Source organism: Phasianus colchicus, chromosome 30, assembly GCF_987193195.1.
Source record: "Phasianus colchicus chromosome 30, bPhaCol1.hap1.1, whole genome shotgun sequence".
Taxonomy (NCBI): Eukaryota; Metazoa; Chordata; class Aves; order Galliformes; family Phasianidae; genus Phasianus; species Phasianus colchicus.
This window is the reverse complement of record NC_143465.1, coordinates 3,032,775-3,056,530: the sequence shown is the minus strand read 5'-3', so window position 1 is coordinate 3,056,530 and position 23,756 is coordinate 3,032,775. Positions and strand designations below refer to the sequence as shown.

General features: G+C 62.7%; 2 protein-coding genes across 5 annotated transcripts in view; both read left to right on the top strand.

The window, feature by feature from the left end:
• The window catches only part of INTS3 (integrator complex subunit 3), a 28,471-nt gene extending 22,205 nt beyond the window's left edge, over nt 1–6,266 (top strand). Inside the window, exons 22-30 of one of the 2 annotated variants that reach the window (XM_090126894.1) lie at nt 428–496; nt 1,760–1,835; nt 2,041–2,154; nt 3,277–3,325; nt 3,479–3,646; nt 4,557–4,687; nt 4,779–4,851; nt 4,952–5,108; nt 5,903–6,266. In XM_090126894.1, the coding sequence (XP_089983020.1) occupies nt 428–496; nt 1,760–1,835; nt 2,041–2,154; nt 3,277–3,325; nt 3,479–3,646; nt 4,557–4,687; nt 4,779–4,851; nt 4,952–5,108; nt 5,903–5,980 (915 nt within the window). In that variant the 3' untranslated portion in view covers nt 5,981–6,266. The remainder of the gene's footprint in view (nt 1–427; nt 497–1,759; nt 1,836–2,040; nt 2,155–3,276; nt 3,326–3,478; nt 3,647–4,556; nt 4,688–4,778; nt 4,852–4,951; nt 5,109–5,902) is intronic. The other variant, XM_090126895.1, reaches the window with a different exon arrangement.
• A 1,363-nt stretch (nt 6,267–7,629) lies between these two features.
• On the top strand, nt 7,630–21,795 carry SLC27A3 (solute carrier family 27 member 3). Of its 3 annotated transcripts, none has more exons than XM_090126938.1 (10): nt 7,630–8,136; nt 10,351–10,560; nt 11,613–11,771; nt 12,205–12,329; nt 13,351–13,545; nt 13,641–13,731; nt 15,138–15,336; nt 16,187–16,284; nt 16,363–16,493; nt 21,725–21,795. In XM_090126938.1, exons 1-10 carry the CDS (start codon nt 7,647–7,649, stop codon nt 21,779–21,781), a joined length of 1,755 nt encoding a protein of 584 aa, XP_089983064.1. In that variant the 5' UTR covers nt 7,630–7,646; the 3' UTR covers nt 21,782–21,795. The 3 variants fall into 3 exon arrangements, with proteins under 3 accessions (XP_089983064.1, XP_031465570.1, XP_089983065.1); XM_031609710.2 differs by lacking the exon at nt 21,725–21,795 and adding an exon at nt 18,794–19,923; XM_090126939.1 differs by lacking the exons at nt 11,613–11,771; nt 21,725–21,795 and adding an exon at nt 18,794–19,923.
• Nucleotides 21,796–23,756: the final 1,961 nt, after the last annotated feature.

Here is a 23,756-nt window from a genome sequence, read left to right as displayed (position 1 = left end):
GGCCCCATACAGCCCCATATAGTTGCATTGAAACCAATGCTTATCCCTCACCCCATCCCACACAGCCCCATATAGCCCTGTCTAGTCCTATATGGCCCCATACAGCCCCATATGGTTGCACTGAAACCAATGCTTATCCCTCACCCCACACAGCCCCACACAGCCCTGTATGGCCCCACACAGCCCCCACAGCTGGGGCTGGGAGGTGACACTGCACACAGCAGCAGCAGAATCCCCACACATCCCTCCAGCTCTGGGCTCCACCCCCCCATTTCCCCATGGCCTTTTGCCCCCCCCCTTGCTGATGCTGGATTTGCTCATGCTGGGGGAAGCAGAAAGGGGAACGGAAACGCGGGGATCCCCACAACAGCTCTGTGCCCCCCTCCCCAACCCCCCCTGACCCAGGCCTTGCTCTGCCCTCCTGCAGTTCCCAGATGAGACGCTGCGCAGCGGCGAGCTGCTCAATATGATCGTGGCCGTCATCGACTCAGCACAGGTGAGGTGGGAGCTGCGTTCCATTGCCCTGCAATCCCGGGAGGCTGAAACCCCTCCTTTGTGCCCCTTCACCCTCTGGGTTCCTCCTCCTGAGCTGCACCCAAGGGACAGCTGTGGCTGCAGAGCTGCGTGCCGTAATCCCGTTGTTTGGGTCACCTGGAGCACAGTGTGCCCCATAACCCCCAGCTGCGTGGGGCTGCAGTGCATCACCTTACCCCGACCCCACTCCTGGGCTGGGCAGAGCTTCAGCTTTTCCCAATCACAGCATTTCCTCCCCACTCCCTTCTGCAATTCCTTCGTTCCTTCCTATGATTCTCTGCCCCCCTTCCCCACCACGCTTTGCCTCTCGCCCAGCCCAGCACAGCCCATATCAGAGAATCATAGGATCCTAGAATGGCCTGGGTTGCAAAGGCCCACAATGCCCATCAGTTCCAACCCCCTGCTGTGTGCAGGTCACCAACCAGCAGCCCAGGCTGCATGGAGAACCCATGGGGTGCCATAGGGATCCATGGGGTGCCATAGGGATCCATGGGGTGCCATTAGGACCCATAGAATCATAGAATCCTAGAATGGCCTGGGTTGCAAAGGCCCCCAGTGCCCATCAGTTCCAACCCCCTGCTGTGTGCAGGTCACCAACCGGCAGCCCAGAGAACCCATAAGGTGCCATAGGGATCCATAGGGTGCCATAAGACCCTATAGTGTGCCTTAAGGATCCTCAGGGTGCCATAATCATAGAATCATCACAGAATCCTGGAATGGCCTGGGTTGCAAAGGCCCCCAATGCCCATCAGTTCCAACTCCCTGCTGTGTGCAGGTCACCAACCAGCAGCCCAGGCTGCCTAGAGAACCCATGGGGTGCCATTAAGATCCATGGGGTGCCATTAGGATCCATAGAATCATAGAATCCTAGAATGGCCTGGGTTGAAAAGGCCCCCAATGCCCATCAGTTCCAACCCCCTGCTGTGTGCAGGGTCACCAACCAGCAGCCCAGGCTGCCCAGAGCCACATCCAGCCTGGCCTTGGATGCCTGCAGGGATGGGGCATCCACAGCTCCTTGGGCAACCTGTTCCAGTGCCTCACCACCTCTGGCTGAAAAACTTCCTCCTAAGAGGGGCTGGGACCCCCCCCCACATCCCCCCTTGGGGGGGAGGGGGTCCCAGCCCCCAGTTTGCAGCCTCCTGCAGCTCACAGAGTGCTGGGATCCCTGCTTGCACCGAGATGCTCCCCATGGAGCAGTGATGCTGACCCCGTGCTCTCCCTGCAGCTGCAGGAGTTGGTTTGCCACGTGATGATGGGGAACCTCGTCATGTTCCGCAAGGATTCCGTGCTCAACATCCTCAGTGAGTGCTGCACCTGGGGGGGGGGGCACCCCACGACCCTCCCCCTCCATCCCCGTGGGTTTGCAGAGCCCCCAGCCCCCAGATCTCTGCTCCCCCCACATTGGGACCCATCGTGGCACAGCTCCCATCGCCCTGACCCAGCTTTGCAGTTGCAAAGACGAGCCTCAGCTCGTTAATTAGCAGCTCGTTTGTGTTCCCCCCTCAGTTCAGAGCCTGGACTGGGAGACCTTTGAGCAATACTGCACGTGGCAGCTCTTCCTGGCGCACAGCATCCCTTTGGAGGCCATCATCCCCATCCTGCAGCACCTCAAGTACAAAGGTGAGCGTGGTGCTGTGCTGCATGGGGCGGTGCTGCATGGGGTGCTGCATGGTGCTGTGCTGCGCTTGCATGTGATGGTGCTGTGCTGGCATGGTGTGCTGTGCTGCATGGGACAGTGCTGTGTGTGGTGCTGTGCATTGCTGCAGTGTGCAGTGCAGTGCTGTGCACTGCTGCATGGTGCTCTGCAGTGCTCTGCAGTGCTCTGCAGTGTGCATTGCTGCATGTGCTCTGCAGTGTTGTGCAGTGCTGCATGGTGCTCTGCAGTGCTGCATGGTGCTCTGCAGTGCTCTGCAGTGTGCAGTGCTGCATGGTGCTCTGCAGTGTTGTGCATTGCTGCATGGTGCTCTGCAGTGCTGCATGGTGCTCTGCAGTGTTGTGCAGTGCTGCATGGTGCTCTGCTGTGCTGCATGGTGCTGTGCAGTGCTCTGCAGTGCTGTGCAGTGCTGCATGGTGCTGTGCAGTGCTCTGCAGTGCTGTGCAGTGCTGCATGGTGCTCTGCAGTGCTCTGCAGTGTGCATTGCTGCATGGTGCTCTGCAGTGTTGTGCAGTGCTGCATGGTGCTCTGCTGTGCTGCATGGTGCTGTGCAGTGCTCTGCAGTGCTGTGCAGTGCTGCATGGTGCTCTGCAGTGCTCTGCAGTGTGCATTGCTGCATGGTGCTCTGCAGTGTTGTGCAGTGCTGCATGGTGCTCTGCAGTGCTGCATGGTGCTCTGCAGTGCTCTGCAGTGTGCAGTGCTGCATGGTGCTCTGCTGTGCTGCATGGTGCTGTGCAGTGCTCTGCAGTGCTGTGCAGTGCTGCATGGTGCTCTGCAGTGCTCTGCAGTGTGCATTGCTGCATGGTGCTCTGCAGTGTTGTGCAGTGCTGCATGGTGCTCTGCAGTGCTGCATGGTGCTCTGCAGTGCTCTGCAGTGTGCAGTGCTGCATGGTGCTCTGCAGTGCTGTGCGGTGCTGTGCGGTGCTGTGCGGTGCTGTGCAGTGCTGTGCAGTGCTGTGCAGTGCTGCATGGTGCTGTACAGTGCTGTGCAGTGCTCCGCAGTGCTGCACGGTGCTGTGCAGTGCTGTGCAGTGCTGCGTGCTGCACAGCCCGGCGTTGCACCTTGCTGACCTGCGCTCTCCTTGCAGAGCACCCCGAGGCTCTCTCCTGTTTGCTGCTGCAGCTGCGCCGAGAGAAGTGAGTGCTGCCCGTCCCCAGCGCTGCAACCCACAGCACTGCGGCACCCTGGGGCTGCGGCGGGGCGCTCAGCCCCCCTCCCGGCAGGGCGCTCAGCCCCCCACCGCTGCCCCACCGCTGCCCCACCGCTGCCCCACCGCTGCCCCACCGCAGGCCCAGCGAGGAGATGGTGAAGATGGTGCTGAGCCGCCCGTGCCACCCCGACGACCAGTTCACCACCAGCATCCTGCGGCACTGGGGGCTGAAGCACGACGACCTGCTGGCCGAGCACATCAAGGCGCTGCTCATCAAGAACAACAGCCTGCCCAGGAAGAGGCAGAGGTGAGCGGGAGGGCTGGGCTGGGGGGGGGGGTGGGGGGGGGTCCCTATGGCTGGGTGTCCTTAGGGCTGTCCCCGTGGCTGTGTGTCCCTACGGCCGTATGTCCCTATGGCCGTCCCCGTGGCCACGTGTCCCTATATGTCCTCAGGACTGTCCCTATGGCCGTGTGTCCCCGTGACCAGACGTCCCCAGGTCTGTCCCTGTGGCAGTGTGTCCTTATGGCCATGTGTCTCCATGACCGTGTGTCCCTATGGCTGTGTCCCCCCCCATGGCCATATGTCCCCACAACTGTCCCCATGGCCTGTGTCACCGTGGCAGTACTCCCTATGGCTGTGTGCCTTTATGGCAGTGTGTCCCCAGCACTGTCCCTGTGGCCCCTGTGTCCCCATGGCCACGTGTCCCTAAGGCTGTCCCCATGGCCATATGTCTCCAGGACTCTCCCTATGGCCACGTGTCCTTGGGCTTCTGTGTCCCTATGGCCATGTGTCCCCATGGCTGTGTGTCCCTATTGCCATATGTCCCCAGAGCTGTGTGTCCCCATGGCTGTGTGTTCCCAGGGCTGTCCCTATGGCCTCGCATCCCCATAGCTGTGCATCCTTATGGCCCCTGTGTCCCCATGGCCATGTGTCCTTGGGTTCTGTGTCCCCATAGCTGTATGTCCCTATGGCCACATGTCTCCAGGGCTGTCCCCATGCCTTCATATCCCCATGGCTGCATGTCCCCAGGGCTGTCCCCATAGCCACGTGTCCCCATGGCCGTGTGTCCTCGGGTTCTGTGTCCCCATGGCCACATAATCCCCATAGCAGTGCATCCCTGAGGAGCGGTGTGGGATGGAGGGGGGGTGGATGGGGGGTGGGGGTGGGGGTGGGGGTGGGCAGGAGGAGGAGGGGTCCATGGCTGCCGACCCCGCAGGACCAACGGGCGCTCGCGCTCTGCCCCCAGCCTGCGCAGCTCCAGCAGCAAACTGGCCCAGCTCACCCTGGAGCAGATCCTGGAGCACCTGGACAGCCTGCGCCTCAACCTGGCCAACACCAAGCAGAACTGTGCGTACCCTGGGGCTCTGGGGGGGCGGGGGGGGGAATAGGGGGGCTGGAGACCCCCCTCCCCTCACCCCATCTCACTCCTCCCCTGCAGTTTTCAGCCAGACGCCCATCCTGCAAGCCCTGCAGCACGTCCAGGCCAGCTGTGACGAGGCACATAAGATGAAGTGAGACCCCCCCCGCCTTCCCCCTCCCCCTCCCCCCTCCCCAAACCCAGCAGCCCCCCACCCGGCCCCTCACATCACCCCCCTCCCCCACCCCCCCCAGGTTCAGCGATCTCTTCTCCCTGGCTGAGGAATACGAGGACTCGTCCAGCAAACCCCCCAAGAGCCGCCGTAAGGCCGCCCTCGCCAGCCCCCGCAGCCGCAAGAGCGCCGCGCAGCCCCCCAACAACGAGGAGGAGTCGGCGTCCAGCAGCGCCTCGGTGAGGGGGGGGCTGGGGACCCCCCTATGGGGCTGTGTGACCCTATGGGGCTGTGTGCCCCCATATGGGGCTGGGACCCTTTGGTGGGTGGGGGCTGTGTGTCCCTATGGGGCTATGGACCCATCTATGGGGCTGGGAGCCCTTGGTGGTGTGGGGCTGTGTGCCCCCCTATGGGGCTTTGTGCCCCCCTATGGGACTGGGACCCTTTGGTGGGTGTGGGGCTGTGTGTCCCTATGGGGCTGGGGACCCCCCTATGGGGCTGTGTGACCCTATGGGGCTGGGACCCTTTGGTGGGTGTGGGGCTGTAGCCCCCCCCCTGTGGGGCTGGGACCCCTTGGTGGGCATGGGGTTGTGGGCCCCCCTGTGGGGCTGGGTGCCCCCCTGTGGGGCTGGGTGCCCCCCTGTGGGGCTGGGACTCCTTGTTGAGTGCAGGTCTATGGGGCCATGTTTCTCCCTCTGGGGTCATGTGCCCCACTATGGGGCTGTGTCCCCTCTATGGGGCTGGGAGCCCTTGGTGACTGTGGGGCCGTGTGCCCCTTATGGGGCCGGGACTCTTCCGTCAGCGTAAGGCTGTGAGGCGGTGCCCCCCCTCTATGGGGCAGTGCCCCTCCTTATGGGGCTGCATCTCTCCCTATGGGGCCACGTCCCTCTATGGGGCTGTGAGTCCTGGATGAGCGCAGGTCTATGGGACCGTGTCTCTTCCTATGGGGTCGTGTGCCCTCCTATGGGGCCGGGACCCCTGGGTGGATGTATGGGGTCGGGACGCCCCCCATCGCCCCCTGCTGTGCCCATAGGAGGAGGAGGACACCAAACCCAAACCCACCAAGCGGAAGCGGAAGGGCTCCTCGGCCGTGGGCTCAGACAGCGACTGAGATGCGGCGGGGCAGAGCGGCCCCCGCTGCGCTGCGCTGCGCCCCCTCGGAGCGGCGCCCCCTGGTGGCGGGGGGTGGAAGTGCGCGCGCGTGTGTGCGCCCCCCACCCCCCCCCAGGCACAGGAGCCGCAGTTTGGGGGTCTCCGCAATGAGGGGGGGGGAAATTCGGGTGGGGGGGGGGCAGTGGTTCCCCCCCCCCCCTTCCCATCACCGCTGTGCTGATTTTCAGACGCGATATGTAAATAAAAAGGTGTGAGCACGAGCGGCTGGGGGTGAGGGGAGGGGGGGGGTCGCTGGGGGGGGGGTCTCACGGTACCCGCCCCCCCCTCCCCCCCCCCCCCCGATGATTTTTAAGTGTTTTCTTTTTTAAAGGCAATAAAAACCTCGCACCGTTTTGTACCACGCGGCTCAGAACCCCCCCTCAAATCCCCCCATCAGCATCAACCCGGGGGGGGCACAGTGTGGGGGGTGACACTGTTGGGCCGGGGGGAGCACAGCATATAGGGGGGGGGTCACTATGGGGGGGGCGACCCCCTTTGGGGGGTTGGGACAGGTTTTTTTGGGGGGGGGATGCAGTATATGGGGGGACACTATGGGGGGAGGTGGGGTGGGAGAAGTGTGACCCCATTTCGGTACTTTGGGGGGGGGGTCAATATGGGGTAGGTGTGACCCCATGGGGGGGGTCGCTGTGACGCCATTGGGGCACAATATGGGGGGGGAGGGGGCCAATATGGGGTGTGACCCCATGGAGGGGGGCACTGTGGGGGCACAATATGGGGGGGGGGTCAATATGACCCCATGGGGGGGGGCACTGTGACCCTCTTAGGCCACAATATGGGGGGGGGTCAATATGACCCCATGTGGGGGGGGGGGGGAGTCCTGTGACCCCACTGGGGCACGATGTAGGGTGTGACCCCATGTGTGTGGGGGGGGGGGTCCTGTGACCCCATTAGGGCACAGTTTGGGGGGTGGGGGTCAATATAGGGTGTGACCCCATCGGGGCACAATATGGGAGGGGGTCAATATGACCCCATGTGTGGGGGAGGGGTCCTGTGACCCCATTGGGACACAATATGGGGGGGGGGTCAATATAGGGTGTGACCCCATCAGGGCACAATGTGTGGGGGGGTCAATATAAGGTTTGACCCCATGTGGGGGGGAGGGGTCCTGTGACCCCATCGGGGCACAATATGGGGAGGGGGTCAATATGACCCCATGTGAGGGGGGTGGGGGGGGTCCTGTGACCCCATTGCGGCACGATGTAGGGTGTGACCCCATGTGGGGGGGGGGGGGGGGAGTCCTGTGACCCCATTGGGGCACAATAAGGGGGGGGGGTCCTGTGACCCCATTAGGGCACAGTTTGGGGGGTGGGGGTCAATATAGGGTGTGACCCCATCGGGGCACAATATGGGAGGGGGTCAATATGACCCCATGTGGGGGGGGGGTCCCGTGATCCCAACGGGGCACAATAAGGGGGGGGGGGGGCACTGTGACCCCGATGCGGGGGGGCTCCATGCGGGTCTGCGCGGCGCTGCGCTCAACGCGTCGGGCGGGGCGGGGCGGGGCGGGGCGGCTCCTCCCGCTGGGCGGGGCGGTGTTTTTTTTTTTGCGGGGCGGGGGGGGGTCGCGGGGTCGGGCCGTGGGGGGGGTGGTCGCGGGGTCGGCCATGGCGCCGTGGCTCGCGCTGCTGGTCGCGCTGGCGGCGGCCGCGCTGGCGCTGCGCTGGAGGCGGCGCTGGGCTCCGCTCTGCGCCGACGCCGCGTTCGTGGTGCGGGCGGCGCGGTGCCGCCGGCGGCTTTTGCGGGGCGGGGGGCGCAGTTTGGCCGCGCGGTTCCTGGAGGAAGCCCGCAAAGCGCCGCGGAAGCCGTTCCTGCGGCTGCGGGACGGGACCGTGCGCTACGGCGAGGCGGCGCGGACGGTGGCGCGGATGGCGGCGGCGCTGCGGGGGCGGCCGCTGCCGGGGGGCGGCGGGGAGCGGCTGGGGCCGCGCGTGGCGGTGGGGCTCCTGGCCCGCAACGGCGCCGCCTTCGTGTGCGCCTGGCTGGCGCTCATCGCCGTCGGCGCGCGGCCGGCGCTGCTGGGAGCGCAGCTGAGAACCGCGGCGCTGCGGCACTGCGTGAGGGAGAGCGCGGCCAGGGCGCTGCTGGTCGAGAGCGGTGAGCGGCGGCGGCTGCGGGGCTGCGGGGTGTTGGGGGGCTGCGGGGTATTTGGGGTGTGTGGGGTCTGTGCAGTGTTTGGGGTGTGTATGGCGTCTGTGGGGTCTGTGGGGTTTGTGGGATCTTTGGGGTCTGTGGGATCTTTGGGGTCTGTGGGGTCTTTGGGGTCTGTGATGTCTGTGGGGTCTTTAGGGTTTATGGGGTCTTTGGGTTCTATGGGATCTGTGGGATCTGTGCAGTGTTTGGGGTGTGTATGGGGTCTGTGGGGTCTTTGGGGTCTTTGGGGTCTATGGGATCTGTGGGGTCTGTGGGGTTTTTGGGATCTGTGATGTCTGTGGGGTCTGTGCAGTGTTTGGGGTGTGTATGGCGTCTGTGGGGTCTGTGGGGTCTTTGGGGTCTGTGATGTCTGTGGGGTCTTTAGGGTTTATGGGGTCTTTGGGTTCTGTGGGATCTGTGCAGTGTTTGGGGTGTGTATGGCATGTATGGGATCTATGGGGTCTGTGGGGTTTTTGAGGTCTGTGGAGTCTGGGGGTCTTTAGGGTCTATGGGGTCTTTGGGTTCTATGGGATCTGTGGGGTCTGTGGAGTCTGGGGGGTCTTTGGGGTCTATGGGGTCTTTGGGATCTGTGATGTCTGTGGGGTCTGCAGTGTTTGGGGTGTGTATGGCATGTATGGGGTCTTTGGGGTCTGTGGGATCTTTGGGGTCTATGGGGTCTTTGGGTTCTATGGGATCTTTGAGGTCTGTGGAGTCTTTGAGATCTGTGATGTCTGTGGGGTCTGTGCGGTGTTTGGGGTGTGTATGGCATGTATGGGATCTATGGGGTCTGTGGGGTTTTTGGGGTCTGTGAAGTCTGTGGGGTCTTTAGAGTCTATGGGGTCTTTGGGTTCTATGGGATCTGTGGGATCTGTGCAGTGTTTGGGGTGTGTATGGCATGTATGGGATCTGTGGGGCCTTTGGGGTCTATGGGGTCTGTGGGGTTTTTGAGGTCTGTGGAGTCTGGGGGTCTTTAGGGTCTATGGGGTCTTTAGGGTCTGTGGGGTTTTTGGGGTCTATGGGGTCTTTGGGTTCTATGGGATCTTTGGGGTCTTTGAGATCTGTGATGTCTGTGGGGTCTGTGCAGTGTTTGGGGTGTGTATGGCATGTATGGGGTCTGTGGGGTCTTTGGGGTCTATGGCGTCTTTGGGTTCTATGGGATCTGTGGGGTCTGTGGGGTCTTTGGGGTCTATGGGGTCTTTGGGATCTGTGATGTCTGTGGGGTCTGTGCAGTGTTTGGGGTGTATATGGCATGTATGGGGTCTGTGGGGTCTTTGGGGCCTGTGGAGTCTGGGGGGTCTGTAGGGTCTGTGGGGTCTTTGGGATCTGTGATGTCTGTGGGGTCTGTGCGGTGTTTGGGGTCTATGGGGTCTTTGAGTTCTATGGGGTCTTTGAGTTCTATGGGGTCTATGGGATCTGTAGGGTCTTTGGGGTCTGTGGGCTCTATGGAATCTGTGGGTTCTATGGGCTCTGTGGAGTCTTTGGCATTTGTGGGGTCTATGGGATCATTGGGGTCTTTGGGATCATTGGGGTCTTTGGGGTCTGTGGGATCTATGGCTTCTATGGGTTCTGTGGGGTGTGTATGGCATGTATGGGGTCTTTGGGGTCTATGGGGTCTTTGGAATCTGTAGGGTTTGTGAGGCCTTTGGGGTTTGTGGTGTCTGTGGGGTATGTATGGCATGTTTGGGATCTATGGGGTCTGTTGGGTCTACAGGGTCTGAGGGGTCTGGGGGGTTTGTGGGGTCTGTGGGGTGTGTATGGCGTGTATGGGGTCTATGGGTTCTATGGGGTCTTTTGGGCCTGTGGGGTCTATGGGATGTGTTGGGTCTTTGGGGTCTGTGGAGTCTATGGGATCTGTGGGGTCTTTGGGATCTGTGGGGTCTTTTGGGTCTGTGGGGTCTATGGGATGTGTTGGGTCTTTGGGGTCTGTGGGGTCTATATGGGGTCTGTGGGCTCTCTGGGATGTTTGTGGGGTCTATATGGGGTGTTTGTGGGGTCTGTATGGGGTGCGTGGGATTTATGGGGTGTTTGTGGGGTCTGTATGGGGTGCGTGGGATTTATGGGGTGTTTGTGGGGTCTGTATGGGGTGTGTGGGCTCCCTGGGCAGAGCTGCGGCAGGGCGGTTTGGGGCCGGGGGTCCGGCGGCGCTGATCCCCGCCGTGGGTCTGTGGGACCCCGCAGAACTTTTTGGGGTCGTGGAGCCCATCGTGGCGGAGCTGCGGGAAGCCGGCGTGGCCGTTTGGGTGATGGGAGCCGGGAGGAACCCGGCCGGGGCCGAGGATCTGAGCGAAGCGCTGGAAGCGGCGCCGGAGGAGCTGGGAGCTGAGGATGTCTGGAGGCCGCCCGATATGGGGGAAACCGCGCTGTACATCTTCACCTCCGGCACCACCGGTGGGGGACGGGGGTGGTTATGGGGCTGGGGGGTCGGCCGTGGGGCTGTGGGTCGGCTATGGGGCTGGAGGGCGGCTATGGAGCTGTGGGGTCGGCTATGGGGCTGGAGGGTGGCCATGGGGTTGTGGAGTCAGCCATGGGGCTGTGGGTTGGCTATGGGGCTGGAGGGCGGCTATGGAGCTGTGGGGTCGGCTATGGGGCTGGGGGGTCGGCCGTGGGGCTGGGGGGTTGGCTATGGGGCTGTGGGGCTGGCTATGTGGCTGTTGGGCTGGCTGTGGGGCCACCTGTGGGACTCTGGGGCTGGCTATGGGGCCGGCTATAGGGCTGGCTATGAGGCTATAGGACCAGCTATGGGACTGGCTGTAGGGCTGGCTATGAAGCTATAGGACCAGCTGTGGGGCTGGCTGTAGGGCCAGCTATGGGGCTGGCTATAGGGCCAGCTATGGGACTGGCTATGGGGCTGGCTATAGGGCTATGGGGCCAGCTGTGGGGCTGGTTGTGGGGCTGTGGGGCTGGCTATAGGGCCAGCTATGGGACCGGCTATGGGGCTGGCTATAGGGCTATGGGGCCAGCTGTGGGGCTGGTTGTGGGGCTGTGGGGCTGGCTATGGGGCTCTATGGCTGGCTGTGTGGCTATGGGTCCGGCTATGGGGCTATATGGCTGGCTATGGGGCCGGCTATGTGGCTGTGGGGCCGGCTATGGGGCTGGCTATGGGGCTATGGGGCTACATGGCCGGCTATGGGGCTGGCTATGTGGCTGTGGGGCCGGCTGTGGGGCTGGCTATGGGGCTATAATGGCTGGCTATGTGGCTATGGGTCCGGCTATGGGGCTATATGGCTGGCTATGGGGCCAGCTATGGGGCTGGCTATGGGGCTATGTGGCTATGGGGCTGGCTGTGTGGCTATGGGTCCGGCTATGGGGCTATATGGCTGGCTATGGGGCCAGCTATGGGGCTATGTGGCTATGGGTCCGGCTATGGGGCTATATGGCCGGCTATGGGGCCAGCTATGGGTCCGGCTCTGGGCCGGGTCTCAGCGCCCCCCCCCCCCCAGGGCTCCCGAAAGCCGCCCGCGTTTCGCACCTGAAGGCGCTGCTCTGCTCCGCCTTCTATCAGCTGCTGGGCGCCGACAGCAGCGACGTTCTGTACATCGCGCTGCCGCTGCACCACATGGCCGGCGCGCTGCTGGGCGTCGCCGGCTGCATCGGCATCGGTGAGCGGGGGGGGGGGGGATTGGGGGGGGGATGGGATGAGGATGGGGTGGGATGAGGATGAGAATTGGGGTTGGGATGGGATGGAATGGAGATGAGAAATGGAGTGGGGCGGGAATTGGGGTGGGAATTGGGGTGGGATGAGATGGGGTGGGAATTGGGGTAGGATGGGAAATGGGGTGGGGTGGGAATGAGAATTGGGATGGGATGGGGTGGTGATGCAAAATGGGATGGGGTGGGAATTGGGGTGGGATGGGATGAGATGGGGTGGGAATTGGGGGGGGGGATGGGGTGGGATGGAGATGAGAATTGGGGTGGGGATGGGGTGGGAATGGGATGAAATGGCTGGCGGTGTGACCCTATAGGGGGCTATGGGGGCCGTGTGACCCCATGGGGGCGCAGCAGGGGGGCCGTGTGACCCCTTTCCCCCCCCAGGAGCCTCATGTGTCCTGCGGGACAAATTCTCTGCCTCCCATTTCTGGGACGAGTGCTGCGCCGAGGGCGTGACGGTGTTCCAGTACATCGGGGAGCTGTGCCGCTATCTGCTCAACCAGCCGCAGGTCCCTCAGCCGCGGGGTTTGGGGTCCATCCCATCCCCACCCCACCCCATCCCATCCCATCCCATCCCCACCCCACCCCACCCCACCCCACCCCACCCCACCCCACCCCATCCCATCCCATCCCATCCCATCCCACCCCACCCCATCCCATCCATCCCCACCCAATTCCCATCTCCGTGTCATCTCAAGCCATCCCGCTTCACATCCACCGCCCCCCATCCCGGAGATGAGGATGGGATGGGAATTGGGATGGGATGGGATGGGATGGGATGGGAATTGGGATGGGATGGGATGGGAATTGGGATGGGGGTGGGATGAAATGGAGATGGGGATGAGATTGGGGTGGGGATGGGATGGGAATTGGGAAGAGGGTTGGGTTGGGATGGGATGGGAGTGAGATGGGAATTGGGATGGGATGAAATGGAGGTGGGGATGAGATTGGGGTGGGGATGGGATGGGATGGGGATTGGGAAGAGGGTTGGGATGGGATGGGATGGGAATTGGGATGGGATGAAATGGAGGTGGGGATGAGATGGGGTGGGGGATGGGATGGGGATTGGAAAGGGGTTTGGGATGGGATGGGACGGGGTTGGGAGGGGCAGTGGGTTGGGGGAGGGGATGGGGATGGGATGGGGTGAAATGGGGTGGGGTGGGATGGGATGGGATGGGGATGGGATGGGGTGAAATGCAATGGGATGGGGTGAGATGGGATGGGCTGAAATGGGATGAGGTGGGATGGGATGGGATGAGGTGGGATGGGACGGGATGAGAGGGATGGGATGGGATGAAATGGGATGGGATGGGGATGGGATGGGATGGGATGAGAGGGATGGGATGGGGTGAAATAGGATGGGATGGATGGGATGGGATGGGGTGAAATGGGATGGGATGGGATGGGATGGGGTGAAATAGGATGGGATGGATGGGATGGGGTGAAGTGGGCTGAAATGGGACGGATGGGGATGGAACTGGGGTGGGGATCCGTGCCGACCCCCCAATAAAAACAACCCCCGACCCCCAGCGCCCCGCAGAGCGGCAGCACCGCGTGCGGCTGGCGGTGGGCAGCGGGATGCGGGCCGACGTCTGGCGGAGCTTCGTGCGGCGCTTCGGGCCCCTGCGCGTGGTGGAGACGTACGGCCTGAGCGAGGGCAACGTCACGCTGCTCAACTACAGCGGGGCGCCCGGCGCCGTGGGCAGGAGCAGCTTCATTTATAAGGTGGGGGTTGGGGGTCCTGGGGGGGGCTGGGTGTCGCGTGGTCGCAGTCTGTTGAGGATTCCGCCCCCCTGTCCCCCCCCCCGTCCCCCCTGCAGCTCTTCTCGCCCTTTGAGATCGTGCGCTACGACACGGAGAGCGGCGCGGCTCTGCGGGATGAGGGCGGGCGCTGCATCAGAGTGCGGCCGGGTGAGGGGGGGGGGGTGGGGTGGGGTGAGATGGGATGGGATGGGATGGGATGGGATGGGATGGGATGGGATGGGATGGGATGGGATGGGATGGGGTGAGATGAAATGGGATGGATGGGATGGATGGGATGGGATGGGTTGGGCTGGGATAGATGGGATGGATGGGATGGGATGGGTTCGGTTGGGATGGGTTGGGATGGGATGGGATGGATGGGATGGGATGGGGTGGGATGAAATGGGATGAGGTGGATGGGTTGGGATGGGATGGATGGGATGGGGTGGGATGGGATGGATGCAATGGGATGGATGGGATAGATGGGATGAAATGGGATGGGATGGATGCAATGAGATGGATGGGTTGGGTTGGGCTGGGATAGATGGGATGGGGTAGGGTGGGGTGGGATGGATGCAATGGGATGGGATGGGATGGATGGGATGGGATGGGATGAGGTGGGATGGATGGGTTGGGATGGGATGTGATGGGGTGGGGTGGGATGAAATGGGATGGGGTGGATGGGTTGGGATGGGGGGGTGGGATGGGATTGGGATTGGGGCTGGGGTTGGGGTTGGGATTGAGATGGGATAGGATGGGGTGTGGGTTGGGGATGGGATTCGGATGGATTGGGGTTGAGGTTGGGTTGGATGGGATGGGATGGGGGGTGGAATGGGGATAGGGATGGAGATGGGAATTGGGATTGGGATGGGGTGAAATGGGGATGGGATGGATTTGATGGGATGGGACAGGATGGAAGGGAATGGGATGGATGGGTTGGGATGGGATGGATGGGGTGGGGTGAGATGAAATGGGATAGAAGGGGGGTGGGATGGGATTGGAATTGGGGCTGGGGTTGGGGATGGGATGGATTAGGATTGGGGTTGAGGTTGGGTTGGATGGGATGAGGATGGGGTGAAATGGGATGGGATGGGATAGGAGGGGGTTGGGATGGGGATTGGGATGGGGTGGGGTGGGATAGGATGGGGGGTGGGATGGGGATGGGAACTGGATTGGGATGAGGATGAGATTGAGGTGGGGATGAGATGAAATGGGGATGGAAACTGGGATTGGGATGGATGGGCTGGGATGGATGGGTTGGATGAGATGGATGGATGGGTTGGATGAGATGGATGGATGGGTTGGATGAGATGGATGGATGGGTTGGGATGGGTGGGATGGGATGGATGGGTGGGATGGGTGGGTGGATGGGGTGGGATGGATGGGTGGGTGGATGGGATGGGATGGATGGGATGGGATGGATGGGTGGGTGGATGGGATGGGATGGGTGGGTGGGTGGGTGGGTGGGTGGATGGGGTGGGATGGATGGGTGGGTGGATGGGGTGGGATGGATGGGATGGGATGGATGGGTGGGTGGATGGGATGGCAGGGCTGAGGCTGAGCTCGGTGCCCAGGGGAGCCGGGGCTGCTGATCGCTCCGGTGACGCCGCGGACGCCGTTCCTGGGCTACGCCGGCCGGCCGGAGCTGTCGGAGCAGAAGCTGCTGCGCGGCGTCTTCGCGGAGGGCGACACGTTCTTCAGCACCGGGGATCTGATGGAGGAGGACAGCGACGGCTTCGTGCGCTTCTGCGACCGCACCGGGGACACCTTCAGGTACCGCGGCCGTGTGGGATCCACGGCCCTATGGCACCCACTGCCTCATGGGACCCACGGCCATATGGGACCCAGAGTCCTGTAGGAGCTGCAGCTCTGTGGGACCCACGGCCCTATGAGATCCACAGCCCTGTGGGATGCATGGCCCTATGGAAACCACAGACCTATAGCACCCACAGCCCCATGGGACCCATGGACCCATGGAAACCAGAGCCCTATGGGATCTGCAGCTCTGTAGGGATCCAAAGCCATATGGGACCCACAGCCCTATGGGACCCACAGCCCTATGGGACCCACAGCCCTATGGGATCCATAGCCATATAGGACCCAAGGCCCCATAGCACCTGCAGCCCCATGGGACTCATAGTGCTATGGGATCTGTGGCCATACGGGACCCACAGTCCTATGGTAACTGCTTTATGGGATCTGCAGCCCTTTGGGATCTGCAACCCTATGGGATCTGCAGCCCTGTGAGACCCACGGCCCTATGGGATCTGCAGCCCTGTGAGACCCGCGGCCCTATGGGACCCGCAGCCCTATGGGACCCGCAGCCCTATGGGATCTGCAGCCCTATGGGATCTGCAGCCCTATGGGACCCACGGCCCTATGGGACCCACAGCCCTATGGGACCCACGGCCCTATGGGACCCGCAGCCCTATGGGACCCGCAGCCCTATGGGACCCACGGCCCTATGGGACCCACGGCCCTATGGGACCCGCAGCCCTGTGAGACCCGCGGCCCTATGGGACCCATGGCCCTATGGGATCTGCGGCCCTATGGGATCTGCGGCCCTATGGGACCCACGGCCCTATGGGACCCCGGCCCCAGTGCCAACCCTGCAACCCCCCAGGTGGAAAGGAGAGAACGTGGCCACCACGGAGGTGGCGGAGGCTCTGCTGGCGCACGCGGCGCTGCAGGATGCTGCCGTGTACGGCGTCACCGTGCCAGGTACGGCCCCAAATACCCCACAGCCGAGCCCCCCGCCCGCCCTGTGCCCCCTCCCCTCACCCCCCTCCCCAAATAAAGGCCACGAGGGCCGCGCTGGGATGGCTGCGGTGGTGCTGCGCCCCGGCTGGGAGCTGGACGGCGCCGAGCTGTTCCGGCACGTGGCTGCGGCGCTGCCGCCCTACGCCTGGCCGCGATTCATCCGGCTGCAGGTAAAGGGGGGAGACCCCAAATGGGGGGGGGGGTTGGGGTCGTGGGGTGACCCCAGGAGGTGTGGGGTGATGCCAGTGTGGGGTCGTGGGGTGGCCTCAGTGTGGGGGAGTATGGGGTGACCCCAGTTTGGGGGCTTGGGGTCTCATGGGGTGTGGGGTGATGCCATTGTGGGGTCGTGGGGTGACCTCAGTGTGGGGTCATGGGGTGACCTGGTGTGGGGGATTATGGGGTGACCCCAATTTGGGGTCATGGGGTGACCCCATGGGGTGTGGGGTGATGCCATTGTGGGGTTGTGGGGTGATCTCAGTGTGGGGTCATGGGGTGATTCCAGTGTGGCAGGGAATGGGGTGACCCCATGGGGGTGTGGGGTGGTGCCAGTGTGGGGTCATGGGGTGACCCTGATGTGACAAGGAATGGGGTGGCCCCATGGGATATGGGGTGGTGCCAGTGTGGGGTCATTGGGGTGACCTCAGAGCGGGGGATTATGGGGTGATCCCAATTTGGAATTGTGGGGTGGTGTCAGTGTGGGGTCATGGGGTGACCCTGATGTGGGGGATTGTGGGGTGACCCTGGTGTGAGAGGGAAGGGGGTGACCCCCATTGGAGTATGGGGTGACCTCAGTGTGGGGTCACGGAACAACCCTGGTGTGAGAGGTCATGGGGTGACCCCAGAATGGGGGGACATGGGGTGACCCCAGTGTGAGGTCATGGGATGGCGTTGCTGTGGGGTAACACCGGCTGCCCCCAATGCCGGGTTATGGGGTGGCGTTGCTGTGGGGTAACACCAGGTGACCCCAATGCCGGGTTATGGGGTGGCGTTGCTGTGGGGTAACACCGGCTGCCCCCAATGCCGGGTTATGGGGTGGCGTTGCTGTGGGGTAACAGGGGCTGCCCCCAATGCCGGGTTATGGGGTGGCGTTGCTATGGGGTAACAGGGGCTGCCCCCAATGCCGGGTTATGGGGTGGCGTTGCTGTGGGGTAACACAGGCTGCCCCCATTGCCGGGTTATGGGGTGGCGTTGCTGTGGGGTAACACCAGGTGACCCCAATGCCGGGTTGTGGGGTGGCGTTGCTGTGGGGTAACACCGGCTGCCCCCATTGCCGGGTTATGGGGTGGCGTTGCTGTGGGGTAACACTGGCTGACCCCAATGCCGGGTTATGGGGTGGCGTTGCTGTGGGGTAACACCGGCTGCCCCCATTGCCGGGTTATGGGGTGGCGTTGCTGTGGGGTAACACTGGCTGCCCCCAATGCTGGGTTATGGGGTGGCGTTGCTGTGGGGTAACACTGGCTGCCCCCAATGCTGGGTTATGGGGTGGCGTTGCTGTGGGGTAACACTGGCTGCCCCCAATGCCGGGTTATGGGGTGGCGTTGCTGTGGGGTAACACTGGCTGCCCCCAATGCCGGGTTATGGGGTGGCGTTGCTGTGGGGTAACACCGGCTGCCCCCATTGCCGGGTTATGGGGTGGCGTTGCTGTGGGGTAACAGGGGCTGCCCCCATTGCCGGGTTATGGGGTGGCGTTGCTGTGGGGTAACGCCGGCTGCCCCCAGTGCCGGGTTATTGGGTGGCGTTGCTGTGGGGTAACACCAGGTGACCCCAGTGCCGGGTTATGGGGTGGCGTTGCTGTGGGGTAACACCAGGTGACCCCAGTGCCGGGTTATGGGGTGGCGTTGCTGTGGGGTAACACCAGGTGACCCCAGTGCCGGGTTATGGGGTGGCGTTGCTGTGGGGTAACACCAGGTGACCCCAGTGCCGGGTTATGGGATGGCGTTGCTGTGGGGTAACACCGGCTGCCCCCAATGCCGGGTTATGGGGTGGCGTTGCTGTGGGGTAACAGGGGCTGACCCCAATGCCGGGTTATGGGGTGGCGTTGCTGTGGGGTAACACCGGCTGCCCCCATTGCCGGGTTATGGGGTGGCGTTGCTGTGGGGTAACACCGGCTGCCCCCAATGCCGGGTTATGGGGTGGCGTTGCTGTGGGGTAACACCAGGTGACCCCAATGCCGGGTTATGGGGTGGCGTTGCTGTGGGGTAACACCAGGTGACCCCATTGCCGGGTTATGGGGTGGCGTTGCTGTGGGGTAACACCGGCTGCCCCCAATGCGGGGTTATGGGGTGGCGTTGCTATGGGGTAACACCGGCTGCCCCCAATGCCGGGTTATGGGGTGGCGTTGCTGTGGGGTAACACCGGCTGCCCCCAGTGCCGGGTTATGGGGTGGCGTTGCTGTGGGGTAACACTGGCTGACCCCAATGCCGGGTTATGGGGTGGCGTTGCTGACCCCGCTGCCGCCCGCGCCGCTCAGGAGCGCCTGGCGCTGACGCCCACCTTCAAGCAGCGGAAGGCGCTGCTGGCCCAGGAGGGCTGCGATCCGTCCCGCGTCGCCGCCCCGCTGCTGCTGCTCGACCTGCCGGCGGCCGCCTACGTCCCCATGGGCCCCGCGCTGTGGGACGGCGTCGTGGCGGGGCGCATCCGGCTGTAGGGCCGCCTCCCGGCTCCCGGCTCCCCGCGGCCGTCTGTCCTGCGGCCCCTGCGTCCGTCCTGAGCGGTCCGTGGCCGTCCAATGTCCCACATCCATCCCGATGTCCCACGTCCGTCCCCATGTCCCCATGTCTGTCCTGCAGTGTCCCCACATCCATCCCAATGTCCCCACATCCGTCCTAATGTCCTCATATCCATCCTAATGTCCCCATGTCTGTCCTGCAGTGTCCCCACATCCGTCCCAATGTCCCACATCCGTCCCCATGTCCCCACATCCACCTCAGTGTCCCTACGTCCGTCCCCATGTCCCCATGTCTGTCCTGCACTGTCCCCACATCCATCCCGATGTCCCACATCCACCCCACTGTTCCCATATCCATCCTAATGTCCCCATGTCTGTCCTGTAGTGTCCCCACACCCATCTCAATGTCCCACATCCACCCCAATGTCCCCATGTCTGTCCTGCAGTGTCCCCATATCTGTCCCGACATCCCACATCCATCCCAGTGTCCCCATATCCATCCTAATGTCCCTATATCCATCCCAGTATCCATGCACCCACCCCCAGTGTCCCCACATCTGTCCCAATGTCCCCGTATCCACCCTGATGTCCCCACATCCACCCCACTGTCCCCACATCCATCCTAATGTCCCCATACCCACCCCAATGTCCACCCACCCACCCCAGTGTCCCTATATCCGTCCCACTGTCCCTATAGCCGTGTCCCCACATCTGTCCCAGTGTCCCCATGTCCACCCCAATGTCCCATATCCATCCCATTGTCCCTATATCCATCCCAAAGTCCCCACATCCATCTCAGTGTCCCCACGTCCACCCCAATGTCCCTATATTCACCCCATTGCCCCCATCCCCACCCCGATGCCCCCCCCGTACTGCAGTGCCTTCCCCCCCCCAGGGGCTCTTTGTACCTAAAAACTCTTTTTTTGCTAAATAAAGACTTTTTTTTTGTAGCAAACACCCCCCCCTCCCCCCCCCCCCCAAATGTTCCATCTGTGCGCTGGGGGGGGGGGGGGGCACAGGGGGATCCCAGCACCCACGGGGGGGGGGTTCAGAGTGGGGGGGGGCAAAGTGGGTCCCAGCACCTATGGGGGGGGGGGGGCACAGAGCAAATCCCAGCACCCATTGGGGGGGGCACAGATTGGAGGGGGGGGCAGAATAGATCCAAGGATCCGGGGCGGGGAGCACAGTGGATCCCAGCACCCACTGGGGGGGCACAGAGTTGGGGGGGGCACAGGGTGGATCCAATGACCCACTGGGGCAGCTCAGAGTGGGGGGGGGACAAAGTGGGTCCCAGCACCTATCGGGGGGGGGGGGGCATAGAGCAAATCCCAGCACCCGCTGGGGGGGGGGGGGGGGGCAGAATGGATCCCAGCACCCATCCGGGGGGGCACAGTGGATCCTGGCACCCATTGGGGTGACCAGAGCGGATCCAAGAACCCACTGGGGGGAGGGACACACAGATTTAAGGGGGGGGGGGCACAGAGTGGATCCAAGGACCCTTTGGGGGGGGGGGTCCCAGCACCCACTGGGGGGGGGGGCAGAATGGATCCCAGCACACTTTGGGGGGGGAGCACAGGGTTGGGGGGCAGCACAGAGTTTGGGGGGGGCACAGAGTTGGGGGGGGAACCGAGTGTTGGTGGGGGGGGCACAGAGTGTCAGTTGGGGGGCAGCACAGTGTTGGTTGAAGGCACAGAGTTTGGGGGGGGGCACAGAGTGATGGAGGGGGGCACAGAGTTTGGGGGGGGGGGCACAGAGTGCTGGCTGGGGGGGGCACAGAATTTGGGGGGCACTGAGTGTTGGGGGGGCACAGTTCGGGGGGGCTCCGAGTGTTGGTGGTGGGGGCACAGAGTTTGGGGGGGGGGAAGTGTGTTGGTTGGGGGGGGCATAGAGTTGGGGGGGGCTCCGAGTGTTGGTGGGGGGGCACAGAGTTTGGGGGGGGCACAGGGTGTTGGTTGGGGGCACAGAGTTTGGGGGGGGCACAAAGATTGGGGGGGGCACAGAGTTTGGGGGGGGCACAGAGTTTGGGGGGGGCACAGGGCAGATCCCAGCAGCCATTGGGTTTGGGGGGGATGAGGGGAAGAAGCCGAGCCCCCCCCCCACGGTGTGACCCCCCCGTTTTGGGGGGGGGGGGCTTTACTTGGGGCGCGATGCAGGAGGCGCAGGTGCTGTAGATGGATACTGTATATATGCCAATGCAATAAGAAAACAGTGCAAATACAGTTACAGTTAGAATACTCGGCCCCTTCCCCCCCCCACGGCCCCCCCGCCGCTCCTCCCCCCGCGCTGTGGGGCCATTTATGGGGGGGGGGGGGTGAGGTGGGACGGGGGTGGGGGGTGGGGAGGGACGGGGGGGGGTCCGCGTGTGTGAAGGCACAGAAATGGGGGGGGAGGGGGGGGGACCCCCGGCCGGACCCCGCCCGCACGGCTCGTGGCCCAGTCACACAAAGACCCCCCCCCAAATCCCCTCCCCCCCCCTTTCCCCCTCCCCCCCCCCCCCACCCGGGGGCTCCGCGCCGCCTCCGCCCCTTTTATTTTTATTTTTTTTGCGTTTTCTTGTTTTTTTTTCCATCCTTTTTTTTGTCCTTTCTCGGATTTTTTTCTACACAATGTACATTTTTTTTTAATTATTTCCGTTTTTCTTTTTTCCTTTTTTTTTTTTGTTTTCTCTTTTTCTCCTTTTTTTTTGTCCGTTTTTTTTTTTTAACCTTTTTTTTTTTTTTTTTTTTTTTTTAGGCCTATGTACACAGCGGAGCCCTCATTAACGACACCTGCAGCAACACCTCACGCTAATTAGGACCTGGGGGGGGCGGGGGGGGCTCTGCGCAAAGTGGGGGGGGGGCGCGAAGGGTTGGGGGGGGGGGGGAACCAAACTGAAAGAAAACCCCGAAAGCGTTTCACAAGCGGCTCTAAGCTACAGCGGGAACGAAAGAAAAAGGAGGAAATTAATAATAATTAACGAAAAAAAAGGCGATTGGCTTTTAGATGGGGGGGGAGGGGGGGTTATTTGGGGGGGGGTCGGAGCCGGCGCCGGGCGGCGCCCGCCGGGGGGTCCGCGTAGCACCAATGGGGCGCAGCGCCGCCTAGCGGAGGAGCCCCGCTATTGCACTTCGTTTCTCTGCTCTTTTTTTCCCTCTGAAAATGGGGCTTTTTTTTGGGGGGGGGGCGATGTGTGATCGGGGGGGGTCATGGGGGGCCATTGGGGGTAAGGGGGGCAGGGGTTAGGGTGGTTAGGGCGGCAATGGGGGGTAAGTGGGGGGAGTGGGGGCAACAGGGGGGAGAGGGGGCAATGGGGGGCAATATAGGGGCAGCGGGGGGGGGATGGGGGGGCAATATAGGAAATGGGGTGAAGGGAGGGCAATGGGGGGGAAGGAGGGGCAATGGGGGGAGGCAATGGGGGGGTAATGGGGGGCAATCGGGGGCGAGGGGGGGAAGGAGGGGGGATACAGGGGCAATGGGGGGGGCAATCGGGGGAAGGAGGGGGGATACAGGGGCAATGGGGGGGGCAATGGGGGGGACAATGGGGAGGCAATGGGGGGAGGCAAGGGGGGGCAGTGGGGGGGAAGAGGGGGGTGGCAATTTGGGGGGAGGCAATTGGGGGGGCAATGGGGGTACTTGGGGGGCAATGGGGAGGTAATGGGGGCAATGGGGGGCTAATGGGGGGCAATGGGGGGGCAGTGGGGTAATGGAGGGGTAATGGGGGGAGGCAATGGGGGGGGTTTGCGGCTCAGGAGATGAGAAATGGGAGGGGGGAGGAAGTGGGGGGGTAAAAGAGGGGAGGAAGGAGGGATGTGGGGGAAAAAGGGGGGGTTGGGAAAAGGGTTTGGGGAAAAAAAGGGATTTGGGGCAAAAAAAGGAGAATTTGGGGAGAAAGGAGGGGTTTGGGGAAAGAAAGGAGGAATTGGGGGGAAAGAGGGAGAGTTGGGGCAAAAAAGGAGATTTGGGGCAAAAATGAGGGATTTGGGAAAGAAAGGAGAGGTTTGGGGGTAAGGAGGGAGTGGGGAAATGGGGGGGGAGTTTGGGGGGAAAAACGAGAGATTTGGGGAAAAGGAATTTGGGAAATGGGGAGAAATAGGAGAGAGTTGGGAAAATGAGAGGGTTGGGGGGGGGGAGAGTATGGGGGCAAAAATGGAGATTTGGGGCAAAAATGAGAGGTTTTGGGAAGAAAAGGGGATTTGGGGCCAGAAAGGAGAGATTTGGGGCAAGTGGGTTTAGAAAAGAGGAAACTGGGGCAAAGATGGAGAGGTTTGGGTACAAACGAGGGATTTGGGGGCAAAACAAGGAGGAATTTGGGACAAACCCCAACGGCCCTATGGGGGGGGGGGGGCTGAGGGGGGGGGGCATCGTCTCAATGGGAGCAAAGCCAAAAAGAACCCCGAAAATAAATGTATGCATACAGAGATCTGCCACTATGCTGCACCATTCCCAAAACAACCCCCCCCCCGCCCCCCCCCCTGGGGTTTAAGTGCTTATGGGACAGAGGGGGGGTCTGGGGGGGGGGGGGCCCACAGCCCCGCATTGAGAATTGCACACGAGAAGTTCCAACGTTGGGGGAGGGGGGGTGGAAGGGAAAAAGGGGGGGGGGGGACAATAACAACCCCCCCCCCAAACTCTCAGAGCCCCTTCCAGGCACTGCTGCACCGGGGGGGGGGGCACCGCGGAGGGGGGGGCTCCGTAGTGTGAGTTAAGTGCAAAGGGAGTGCATCCCGGAACCCCCCAAACCCCAGATTGGGCAACGTGGGTTTTGTTTTTTTTTTTTTGGGGGGGG

Bases quoted from the DNA above. Each gene is read 5' to 3' on its own strand.
- SLC27A3 (XM_031609710.2), top strand. From the start codon at position 7,647: ATGGCGCCGTGGCTCGCGCTGCTGGTCGCGCTGGCGGCGGCCGCGCTG. The intron at 8,137-10,350 runs GTGAGCGGCGGC...GGGACCCCGCAG, and splicing joins GGCGCTGCTGGTCGAGAGCG to AACTTTTTGGGGTCGTGGAG. The intron at 13,546-13,640 runs GTGGGGGTTGGG...TCCCCCCTGCAG, and splicing joins GGAGCAGCTTCATTTATAAG to CTCTTCTCGCCCTTTGAGAT.